Source organism: Clytia hemisphaerica, unplaced genomic scaffold (assembly GCF_902728285.1).
Source record: "Clytia hemisphaerica strain Z4C2 unplaced genomic scaffold, Clytia hemisphaerica genome assembly, whole genome shotgun sequence".
NCBI classification, from domain to species: domain Eukaryota; kingdom Metazoa; phylum Cnidaria; class Hydrozoa; order Leptothecata; family Clytiidae; genus Clytia; species Clytia hemisphaerica.
The window spans coordinates 1,507-13,684 of record NW_027103671.1 but is presented as its reverse complement, the minus strand read 5'-3'; the positions used below and the strand labels follow the sequence as shown (position 1 = coordinate 13,684).

Sequence of the window (12,178 nt, the reverse complement as noted above, 5' to 3'; positions counted from 1 at the left end):
TCAATTTTCAGCCAAATTTTTCCTGCACTGAACGGTCCGAATTTAGAGACGTGATTTTTGGCCGAACGTACGGTCGTTTTCCAAATCGATTGCCCCCCCCCCCCCCCCGGGGTCTCAGCCTCTCAGGGGGGGGGGGTACTAGGTTTGCGAGGTGACGGGTAAGTCCGAGCCGAAAATCGCAAATCGACCTTTCAGAGACAAAATTATGGTGATATTGGGACCCTTTGAGAGACTTTTTCCTAAATTTTGGTCCATTTTTTCCAAATTTTGGTTTGATTTTTACCAAATTTTGGTCAAAATTTTTGGAAATCGTGACCCTTTGAGAGAGAAATTTTAGATTTTCGTAATTTTGGGACCCTTTCAGAGACTAACTTTTGAATTTGTACCCCTTTGAGAGACTTTTGAGGAATGAGAAAAGGTACCCTTATGGCTCGCACATACCCGGCACCCATTTTGCCTAAGTAACCCCCCCCCCGGGTCTCAGCCTTCTCTCTAGTTCTCTAGCGCCTGGACCTGGAAGGGCTGGAAAACGATAAACTATGACTATTTATATATAATCTCATTTGGTAAGCCACGTCGTTGTATTTTGCTGCAGCTTACGCTTACGCTTGCAATGGGCTCACTACGTTCGTTGGGTACAACGCCTTTTTCCAAACCACTCTCCCGCGGCAATTTCTATTTTTTATAAGAACTCTTTTTGAGCTCTGTTCCTGTTCCCCGGGGGAGGTACTACCCTTGTCGACCGACGGGGGTGCTCCGCTGAGGTTCGAAAAATGGACGCTACGTGGGACTCGAAATTTGCGAAAAAAGTGACCTTGAATGGGACTGAAATTCCAAAAATTTTTGAAATTTTCTACTTTTTCCCCAAATTTTCCAAAAATAGGCACCCTACGAGGGACTAATTTTTCTATTTTAGTGTTTTTGCGACCCTACCTGGGACTCGTGGAGGTTAAAAAAGGTACCCTGACCAGCGGAGCATCCCCGTAACCCATATTGCCTTAGTAGCCCCCCGGGCCTGTTCCCGCGTTACTGTGTCCAAGGAAAGACAAACGCTCGCTAGTCTAGCGGTAAAACGACCAACGCATCCCTTACAGTTCAAGGAGGGTAAGACAGCTAAGGTAGCACGAAATTGCTTTATTATCGTGCTGGGGATGGAGCTATTTAAAAAGAATTTGGCGTGATGGGCCAAATATGGGCGTGACATGAGGGGTGCCTGTGGGGGAAAGGGCCTCTTCAACAATGTACCTACGATCACACCTGGGTCGCTTATTTGAGTGTCCCTTCAAATCCAACTGCTTAATATTCTGAAATACCATACCCGATGAATATGATAGGACATTAAACAAATTGTACCAACCATGCAGTTATTCCTTGGGAATCTTTTAATTGGTTTTCGAACTTCTCCAGGCATTTTGATAATGACCTTCGTGGTGTGACTTTCGCTGCTAACTTTGGATATTCAGACAGCTCAAAAATAATTTTCAGCTGCAGGGTCGAAACAAGGTTCAACACATATCAGACTTTTTGAATCTATTCATACATGCAGTAGGAGAACATTTATAGTTTCGAAACTTAAAAATATTGAATCTGAATTGTTTTGGCTCTTGGAAATTACGAAACAGAACTCATCAACGCAAAAAGGGAAGAAAAAAAAAGAAAGATAGAATGAATGAACTTAAGAATTTCATTAAAACTTATCGTTCGATAGTGCATTTAATTGCTGGTTGATTATTAAGACATGCATGTTTATAATTACCATACGACTTAATTAGTTTTCCTCTAATCCCACGTGCTTGATTATAGCATTATAAGTTTCACTTTCGACGTGACTTTGAAGATAGCATATGGCTAATATTTTCACTGCCGAAACAAACGCTTTTTTATAAAAACATCCAAAGTTTTTGAAGCCTTTCGATGTTGTTAATTTTTTTAGTTTTAAGCCTGAAAATGTTCTTAATATGTTCTTAATTTCACCATTTTGTGAGTATTTTGGTCAATTTTCCTAAGAAGTTGAGTCCGCAAAGCCATAAAATGTTCTTATAACTTGTTCTTAAGATTTTGGCCATTGAAGCCTTGTGTTCTTATATAGTTTGTTCTTATAAAGTAACATGTAATACCTGTAGTGCTCCTAAAGGGCCATAATATTTGATACTAAAACTTGGGGTTGCTTGTTCATTGCATTTTCGAAATTTACGTGAAGTTCTTCTCCAACTGGTATAAAATTTATTTAAGGTTTCTGAAGCAAGAGTTTGACCACAGGAGTCTCTGAAAGTCAAACTTTCGATGAGTGATCATGTTAGATAGCTGAAGGTTCTAATACAAAATATTAACGCGAAAGAAAATTTTGTAAAAAAGGAATTTCATATGCGTAACTAACAGATTTCAAATAATAAGCACTTTAGAAGAAAGATAGAACAAAAATTGATAATATATTGAGTAAATTTCCCATCAATGTGCGAAGGCAAAACTATTAGCTCCAATATGTTTAGAACTTTGCACCATAGTATAAGAAAGCCGCGGCTTTCTTATACTATGTTTGCACTAAGAAATAGTAGTTATAGACTTTCCCTGTGACACTTTATGAATATTTGTATATTTATTTGCTTATAAAGTATTCAAACCCAGTTAATCTAAGAAATTTTAATTACTCAAACGGCCAGAGTTTTCTATTTTGTACCTTTTTTCATTTTCATTTTTTCAATTTGGATTTCAAATTTAGAATCTTTTCAACCAATCAATCAAGTATAACATTTTTCTCACTCATATCAAAAAAGAGAATAAAAATCATCTGCTACTGTCTAATATTACATTTCAACCAATAGGAAAACCTCATGGCTCATTACCAGTTTCTTTTTCCTGTTTTCACGGTGAGAAGAAGTGGAGTTAGATAAAAAAATCGCTCATCTAGGTCTAAAGAAATCAGATTGGCCATAAATTGGTTAGTCACAGTTAGAAGTAAGAGACTTGACAAGAAACCACGGGACCTACTGTTACAAAGAATTTATAGGTTTCAGAATGTGCTTGTGGTTACAATGCTTTGATCTTTTTAAATCTCGATTAAATCTCTTGTCATTGGCGAACAGAGGAACTATAAGGAACCTGCTTCTGCACTTTTACCAAGGGTTAATCTTTGCGTAAGGTTTGTTGACCTGTTCTCACGGTTCTGAGAGGAAGCTGGTTCCCCACTGATGACCTTTTATTAAGTGTTTTTCAGCGGTGTACTGATATTTAAAGGTTTTATTTTTACATAAGTGTTCCCGTTTAATATCAGACACATAGTGTCTCCCTTATTGTTATATTATACTGATATAAGCAACAAAATGTTTTTCTTTTCCTCTTTTTAACCAATCTTGCTCCACATCCATGTCAATCCAATGTGAAAAAGGTTGTGACATAAAATTGATGAGTAAGCAAACGATATTACTCTTGTTTAAAACAAAACCTTTAATACCAATACTACACCTGTTTAAATACTTTGTATTTTAGAACATTACAAACACAATCATTCAACAACAAACAACAATGGATGAAAATTTCAGCCAGTTTTTTGCCACATTTTACATTATCCTTACCGTATCATCTGTCACACTGAACATTCTAATTCTGATTGGTTTATTTGGTAAACCTAGGAAACAGCTACGTGATCAACTCATCATTTCAATGTCTATTGCAGATATCCTACGTATATTTCTAGTTTGTCCACTCTCGATCCGTGGTTTATTACACCAGCATGAAAAACTCTATTCCGAATCACTCTGTCAACCAATTTCATTTTTAACCTATAGTCTCGAATACGCATCGATTGGACATTTAGTTTTTGTCGTTTTGGATCGCTTTATTTGTACCTGTTATCCAACGTTAGCACTAAGGCTCTACTTACACTCCACCACTGCTTATAAATGCATTGGCTTTTCGTATATTAATGGTACGATTTGGGCTATTTTACCATTACTAAGTATCGGTCGGTATGGTTTTCAAAGTAATATAAGTCAATGTGGAATCCTACCCTTACATGATAGCATCAGTAAGGCCTATATCACACTGGTACTTGTTTTTGTTTATGGAGTACCATTTTGCTTGATTTTCTACTGTTTAAATCGAGTTTGGAATCACACTATGAGATTGGAAACTGATCTTGAAAACTCGGATAGTGTCTCTAACCGACCATCTGAAACGTTAGAATACATTCAAAGTGATAAACAACAGTTTGGTCTTGTTCTGGGCTTAACAGTTGCCTTTTTATTGACATGGTTTATCTATTTTGTTGTGCTCTTTGAAGAAATTTTCTTCGCCAGACATACAAATGCTTACCTTGAGATTGTAACGACGTTTACTGGACAGTGTTCAGCTTTGGTGGTACCAGCTCTGGTACTTTACTTTTATGAAGATGTTAAGAGACATTTAAGGGAAATGAATCGGCGAAGAAAACGCACTATCAGTAGTGAAATCACCAGTTTTTAGATGAAAGGATGAGGTTTAGATATCGAATTTTCAATAATCTTTAATCTAACAATCAAGCAAACTTTGTCTACAAATGGCAAACTTTCTTGAATATGTCAAAAAATACTGTGAAAAGGAGGAAAGACATTCCAATTAAACAGAAAAAGCGCGGTATTGGATGCTCTAAACACCTATCTGATCCACTGTTATGTAAAAATGTTTTTTTCTATTGTTAGCAATTTTTTGTGACCTTCTCAAGTTGAATTTTCAAATTTTTTTTTTCAAGCCGGGTTGGTAATATTAAACAACAAGGTTACGAAATGAAACAGTACTATATTTTAAACGAAAGAAAAGTTATATTTATGGATAAATGAACAGTCAACCTACACCAAAGGAAAAATATACCCTGGAATTACTTTGGCAAAAAAATAGGTGCTGGATTTTAGCGTACGGAAAATTTCAGTTTTTTACCTACAATAAATAATTTAACTTTCTTTAAGGATACGAAAATTTTAAAAAGTCAAAAAATCTTAACAAGGCAGAGGTCGTTCAAAGAAATTTTTTAATATCCCCTGATAAAGGTTAGGAAATTTTTCGATTTTTGGCACTCTAAGGTTACATCTTCTTTGCAAATATTTAATCTCTTTAGGGGTCGGCTTTCGGTGGCCTGGTTTGCACATACCCGGCATTCTCCAAGACTAGTACCCCTCTTAAGTAATATACCTTAAGTGTATTAAACTTTGGTGTTTACTAATCTGTCGGTTGATCAAGAGGCTTACTTTGGCAATTACTTAATCTGGCGGATTTAGCCTAAAACTGCAAACTCCGTCAAATGTTTTCCCGGAAATATTAATAAACTTGATTTAGTTTGTGATAATAGTTTCTACACCTCAAGATTATCCCTTTTTACTCAAAGATGTTAAGTTTTTATTTCAAGCAGTAAGCAACAATGATGGGTACAAGCACCATCAACACAGCGAAAACGAAAGTCAAACACTTCTCCACAAATCTCATGTATTCATACCATCCTTGGAATGAATTTGAAGCATCCATATCATGATTGGTTGAGGATTCTATAGTCTGATGATCTAAGCCATTTTGTGAATTACCATTTCGGTCAATGTTATTTATAAAGTCTTTATCCTGTATAAGTGAACTATTCTTGGTGATTTTAGAGGAGTTCTTTTCTTCTAGATTAAATGATTCGGGAAAGCACGCTCCTTCATTGCTCAAATCTAGGGTAGCTGTTCTTGTTGGCGATATTTTATTCAAGAGCCGTTTGATTTTGTGAGCTGACTTTGGTAAGTTCGTTTCATGTTTGGAATATTTCATTGTGATTGCTGATAGAACCAACCCAATCGATAATAAGAAAAAAAAAGCAACGAAAACGGTTCCGACAAACGGGATTTTATCCGACTTTTCCGGCAATTTATCAGATAGGAAGATCATGTACATAGTCATATTTAACAGCAGGGCAACTCCATAACTCAAACGATCTCCTTGGTCAGGATGGATGTGAAAAATCAACAGGAATAAAATAAGTTGAGATATGAAGGGTAGAAATACATATAGATAGTAAAAATCTGGATAGCGGACCATTGAAACCTGAAGAGTGACCACAGAAAAAGGTTGTTGACAACAATCAAAACTTTTTTCTTCTTCAAAAAATTCCACCTTTTCAATATCCCATTCACCGTTTGGGATGTGGTAACCTGAAAGAAAACATCAAAAATAATACACCCCTGTGAACCAAAATCGCTGAAAAATACACCGAAAAATCTTCTCCGGTAAGAAACGGCTATTTTTTATTTATTACATTCCCAAATGAGAACTACGCTGAATTATCATCCCCGCTATGACTTATAGATACCACATACAATACAACAATGCTTTAAACCTGTTTTTTTTTTAGTCAATGTAGAATTATTTTTAGGCTGAATCGCTTCTTTAGAAAGTCTATCGCCAGCAGTTTAAGAAACATACCTGATTTGATCATATCGCTATCTTTTTTCTTGTTTTTGAATTTGATGTCCATTACATTTTTACTGTACGACCATGAACCAAATGTGAGGTTGCATACCTAAAAGTAAAATTGTGTTAATGTAATATGTAGAACTTAAAACAAGCTTAAGCTTAAGATAAAAAAGATGATCTGATGACCAAAGCTTATAGTATAATAAGTTAAAGTCTATTCACGATAAGTGTGCACTCTTTTTTCTTTTACCTATAACTTGTGAAGGAATTCTTCAATCTTTATAAATTTGGTATCGTTGGAGAGATATTTGTGAGTGGAACAATTTGAAATAAAAAAATCTTCAAAATAATTCTAAAAATGCAGATGAAAATGAAGAAGAAAAAAATGAAGATCTTGTAGAAAAGTGCTATAACTTTCATTTTCACTGGAGAGATTCTTTGATCTTTGGAGGTCATCACTGTGAAGAAATTTCACTAAAATATTTATTCAATACAAAGTAATGATACAAAGTTGATAAGTGATTGACCCCAAAAACAGCAAAAACAGAGAAAAGCGTTTTTTAGACGTCAATTAGCTTATAACTTTGTTTGATATCTTTTGATTGAATGATTATTTTTGAGAAATTTTTTCACAGTGATAACGTTCGATAATCAAGGTTTCACTTCAGTGAAAATGATAGTTATAGCACTTTTCTACAAGATCTTCATTTTTTTCTTCTTCATTTTCATCTTCATTTTTAGAATTATTTTGAAGATTTTTTTATTTCAAATTGTTCCACTCACAAATATCTCTCCAACGATACCAAATTTATAAAGATTGAAGAATTCTTTCAAAAGTTATAGGTAAATGAAAAAAGAGTGCACACTTATCGTGAATAGACTTTAGATATTCTTACACACACAATTCAATCAATAGAAAGGATCATAATCCCTACCAATAAGAAATATTCCCCACATTTCAACCTTCGTGTTTTTGTTTTTGAGTACTGAAAACTTCACTTTTAGAACCTTTTACATATTTGCCACTCTGAGCTTATGTTGACTGGTTTAATAATTATTTCAAATGTGACCATTCATGTGATCCACTTTGTGGATTGGACAGAAATTGTATAATTGTCGTTGCTGGCTAAATTTGTATTTTGACCTAATTTTCAAGGTGTTTAGTGAGCACCTCACCAAAAACCGGGATTTTTGATTCCGTTTCTGCATGAAAAAAACTGTGACGTCTAGTATAGGCTACAAGGTTTTCAGCTCCCTTAATAAAAAAAATTGTAAAGTATCATAAGTAAACCACAGTAATTTGTGATCTCTACCTGTTCATCCATTGGAAACCAGGTGACATCCACTTGACAGGTGGCTTTGTTGGTCACCAAGTTCGTCCAGATCAATTGTCCATCATCTTTGATCAGTACTTTGGATCGATGTAAGTCTGTATGTGATACAACTTCTTCTGATCCACTGTAAATGAATAGTTAATGAGGTAATTAATAATGAACACATATAATCTCATCATAAAAGAGGCTCTCCTTTCTTCAATCACGATCACGCAAGTTAGAAATAGATTTAGATAATCACGCACCGCCCTTTGAAAAAAGTCCAAATGACGCATCACGGCTCAAAAATCTTTCCAATCACGGTCACGTTTTGACCTCTGATCACGCAATCATGAATAAAAAAAATTCCAAATCACGTAATCACGTTAGTCCCTATTATGACATCGCGAAAAACACTTGTGGGTCTCATAATACACCTGTTTCTATGATCCATTGGGCTGCACTCTGTTATGTATGAGATACCTGACTGTATAAATGTTTTTGCAAAACTCTTTCATGGTGATGACGCTCTAATATGAAATGTTTTTTTCTTTTAAAACGGTAACACAATTCTACAAGATGTTGATTTTCTTCTTCTTCATTTTCATCGTCGTTTTCTAATTGTGTTATTTTTACTTGTGTATAATATTCCACTCCTTTGTACGTTTTCAACAAGTACTGTCATATCCAGTTAGAATTCTATCAATTGAGTTACAAAATTATGATTCCATAGAGGGTGAAAGTGTGAGTCGAGTTTTAACAAAGAATAATAGCAGCTACTTACTCATTATAAAGCATAATATCAGGTGTCCATGCTATTGTATTACCGACATTGATGGTATCGATTCCATTGAACTCTGTTGCATTCCATGTTAGCCGATAATCAAACCACTTCTGAAATGTTTACAAAAGACGAAAGAGTTGCAATTAAATTTGAATTTTGATTTTTTTGGGGGAAAAAGATTCCAAAGAATCACACCTTAAACTATATCCATTCTAACTTTTTAACTGAAACGGGAAACAGACTTGAGATTGAAATAATGGGTACTGCACTGGCTGATCACGAGCTGTGGGGGGATGATTATCGTTTGTTCCCGACCAAGGTCCATCAGTTTCCATCTTTTATCAAGCCAAGGAATTTCAGCTTACCATAAAAATGACCGACGTAACGTGAAAGAGCTGCGTTTTCACATTCTAAAAACGTGAGTTATAAATATTTAATTCCTGTCTCAAAAGTTTTTCTACACATTTTTTAAACAATTTCTTAGCAATCATTTATGCTGCACACCGATGGAAAGATATTCTCGAAAAAATTTATCTAAAAGATTTGATATTATTGAGATTAACTAACAACTCTGTGCTATAATCTGAAATGAAATTTTATCGCACAAGACAGTATTCTGTCTAAAATCGCGTGACGTACCAGGCTACCGATCGTTTGAATGTTAATGTCAAAACTGATTGAAAGTTGTCGTTTTCCATTTGTTGCATGTGGACGAATTTCTGCTTGGTAGTTTGCGTCATTGCCGAATAATTTGTCGTAAATATCAGTCGCGGTAGCTCCTGAAATGTCAAAAAGATAAGTTCGTTGGAAATATTCCAGACATTACTACGTACTGTTCATTTTAAAAATGATTTACCACATTCTTCACATTGAAAGAAAAACTCTTCAGTTTGAAAAATATTGTAACACACTCCTGACATTGAAAATGTTTCACCACACTCCTCACATTGAAAATGTTTCACCACACTCCTCACATAGAAAATGTTTCACCACATTCCTCAAATTGAAAATGTTTTACCACACCCTTTACATTGAAAATATTTTACCACTTCCTCATGTTGAAAACATTTTACCACACTCCTCACATTGAAAATGTTTCACCACACTCCTCACATTGAAAATGTTTCACCACATTCCTCACAATGAAAATGTTTTACCACACTCTTAACATTGAAAATGTTTCACCACACTCCTCACATTGAAAATGTTTCACATTGACCACTCCTCAATGTTGAAAATTTACCACACTCCTCACATTGAAAATGTTTCACCACACTCTCACATTGAAATTTTCACCACACCTCAAATTGAAAAGTTTACATTTACAAAAATATTTTACCACTCCTCCTCCTGAATTGAAATGTGAAAATGTTTTAACCACAACCCTTTACATTCCTCAAATTGAAAAGATATTTACCACTCCTCATGTTGAAAACATTTTACCACACTCCTCACATTGAAAATGTTTCACCACACTCCTCACATTGAAAATGTTTCACCACATTCCTCAAATTGAAAATGTTTTACCACACCCTTTACATTGAAAATATTTTACCACTTCCTCATGTTGAAAACATTTTACCACACTCCTGACATTGAAAATGTTTCACCACACCCTTTACATTGAAAATATTTTACCACTTCCTCATTTTAACAACAATTGAAATGTTTCACACCACTCCTCACTTGCACACATTCCTCACAATGAAAATTTTACCACACGCTTACTTTGAATGTTTTCACCCACTCCTCACATGGATGTTTTCCCCTCCGTTGTGTTAAGTGCTTTTCATCTTCTTCAGAATGTTCTATCCTTAGTTCACGAGTTAATTTCCTTCTGTTATAATTTCAATGAAATTTTTTTTTGTTTAGAAAGATTTATAAAAATTTTAACACGTAAAAAAATTCATGATTGGGCAAAAATTAGGCATGGGTATTGACTCCTTCCGGCTCCGGCTTCAAAAGTAATTGATTGATTTCGAGCACCCACCTCTAAGTGTCCCATCTTAAATCCTCGAGCCAAATTAAGAAATTTAGATCCAGAAATACGACGGGTTAAAGGACCAAATGTGCGATATTTCTCCCTTCATGTAATTTATTGTTCCTTGAATGTTTTTTTTTTTTATGGCTCATGGTTCCAAAAAGATCAATCTTTTAGCTATCATAATCTATAAAGAAAATTTGGAAACTCTAAAATTAGACTGCCGGAAGAGGCATGACCACCGTTTGAGTGGTCATTTTAATAATCTCCCTTTCCATTTTGAAATACGTTTTGATCTTCGCTTTACAGTATGCAGCACTAATGAATTTAATACAAAAGACTTGTTTAACAAATTTAGTAGTAAACATCTCTAGTAAACAAAAAGAGAACTTCCAATATAGAATTTCGAGAAACGTCTTCTTGCAAAGTAAAAAGTTACTGAGGCGTGACAACACGCACTTAAAGAAACTGAGCACATTCCTCAAATTGAAAATGTTTTACCACACCCTTTACATTGAAAATATTTTACCACTTCCTCATGTTGAAAACATTTTACCACACTCCTCACATTGAAAATGTTTCACCACACTCCTCCAATGAAAATTTTTACCACACTCTTAACGAAAATGTTTCACCACACACTCCTCCATCAAATTGAAAATGTTTTACCCGCCTTACATTGAAATATTTACCACTTCCTCATGTTGAAAACATTTTACCACACTCCTCGCATTGAAAATGTTTCACCACATTCCTCACAATGAAAATGTTTTACCACACTCTTAACATTGAAAATGTTTCACCACACTCCTCGTATTGAAAATACTTTACCACACTTCTCACATTAAAAGTGTTTTACAATACTCCTCATGTTGAAAATGTTTTACCCCGCTCTTCCCAATGAAAATGTTTCAGCACACTCTTCACATTCAGAAAAATACATACTTGTGGCTGAAGAATTGGTATTAGTTTCATTCATTGGTCGAGTACGGTTGCCATCATTTCCATTAGTAAATGAAATTGCAAATCCGAAGATAATAAGTGCGAAGAAAAACATGTTCAAAATTTTGAGTCGCTTCATTTTCGAGTGCAAAATCTTTTCAATTTATACTTCAAACCTTCATCACTTTCAAGCAACTTTTTTCATATTTTATCTTCAATTAGATACTCTTATTCATACACAGCACTAATCTGTAAACTTCAAGAACTTTCGTTTCAATTTTTCTTTCTTCTTAATAAATTTTTAATTTGTTCTCCTTTTTTTGCTTTATACTCTTATTTATCAACTTTTAATAGGAAAGAAGACAAATTTACTTGGAAAACTCTTAAAAAGTAAAATTGAATTTTACTTGAGATGACATATCTTAAGACGGTTTTTCTTTAATGTATGATCTTCCAGGGATATCAATCAAAAGAGTCGTTTAGTCATTTAAGAGGGAATGACCTCAATCAAATTTTCCTAAAAACGTCAACTCCATGTAGTCCATATTCTTAAAGAAAGTCTCTTTCTTATCATCCCAAAAAAATAACAAAATACACTTTTTGTTTCAAGAAGCTGCCAAAGAGTAATCGATAAGATTTACCATTTAGGTGACAAAATTCTGGTCGTTTTGGAAATAGAAATATCAAATATCAGAAGAATAGATGCGAAAGATAGGATATGGTGAAAAATAAGACAAATTAAGG

The 12,178-nt window shown here is 34.5% G+C and overlaps 1 protein-coding gene across 2 annotated transcripts; it reads right to left on the bottom strand.

Moving 5' to 3' along the window:
* Window positions 1–4,753: 4,753 nt before the first annotated feature.
* LOC136803339 (acetylcholine receptor subunit alpha-like 1) lies at window positions 4,754–11,781 on the bottom strand. Of its 2 annotated transcripts, XM_067060053.1 has the most exons (7): window positions 11,438–11,781; window positions 9,151–9,290; window positions 8,877–8,921; window positions 8,512–8,621; window positions 7,728–7,872; window positions 6,424–6,520; window positions 4,754–6,152 (listed from the first exon to the last, which is right to left on the bottom strand). In XM_067060053.1, exons 1-7 carry the CDS (start codon window positions 11,571–11,573, stop codon window positions 5,368–5,370), a joined length of 1,458 nt encoding a protein of 485 aa, XP_066916154.1. In that variant the 5' UTR covers window positions 11,574–11,781; the 3' UTR covers window positions 4,754–5,367. The 2 variants fall into 2 exon arrangements, with proteins under 2 accessions (XP_066916154.1, XP_066916155.1); XM_067060054.1 differs by lacking the exon at window positions 8,877–8,921 and having other exon boundaries at window positions 11,438–11,771.
* Between the last annotated feature and the right edge of the window lie 397 nt (window positions 11,782–12,178).

What these genes read in the sequence shown, in the direction of transcription:
- LOC136803339 (XM_067060053.1), bottom strand. Translation starts at nt 11,573, where the DNA reads ATGAAGCGACTCAAAATTTTGAACATGTTTTTCTTCGCACTTATTATC. An exon ending in TACCAATTCTTCAGCCACAA is followed by an intron (nt 9,291 to 11,437) that starts GTATGTATTTTT and finishes TTGACATTTCAG; the next exon opens with GAGCTACCGCGACTGATATT. An exon ending in GGTTTCCAATGGATGAACAG is followed by an intron (nt 6,521 to 7,727) that starts GTAGAGATCACA and finishes TTTTACTTTTAG; the next exon opens with GTATGCAACCTCACATTTGG.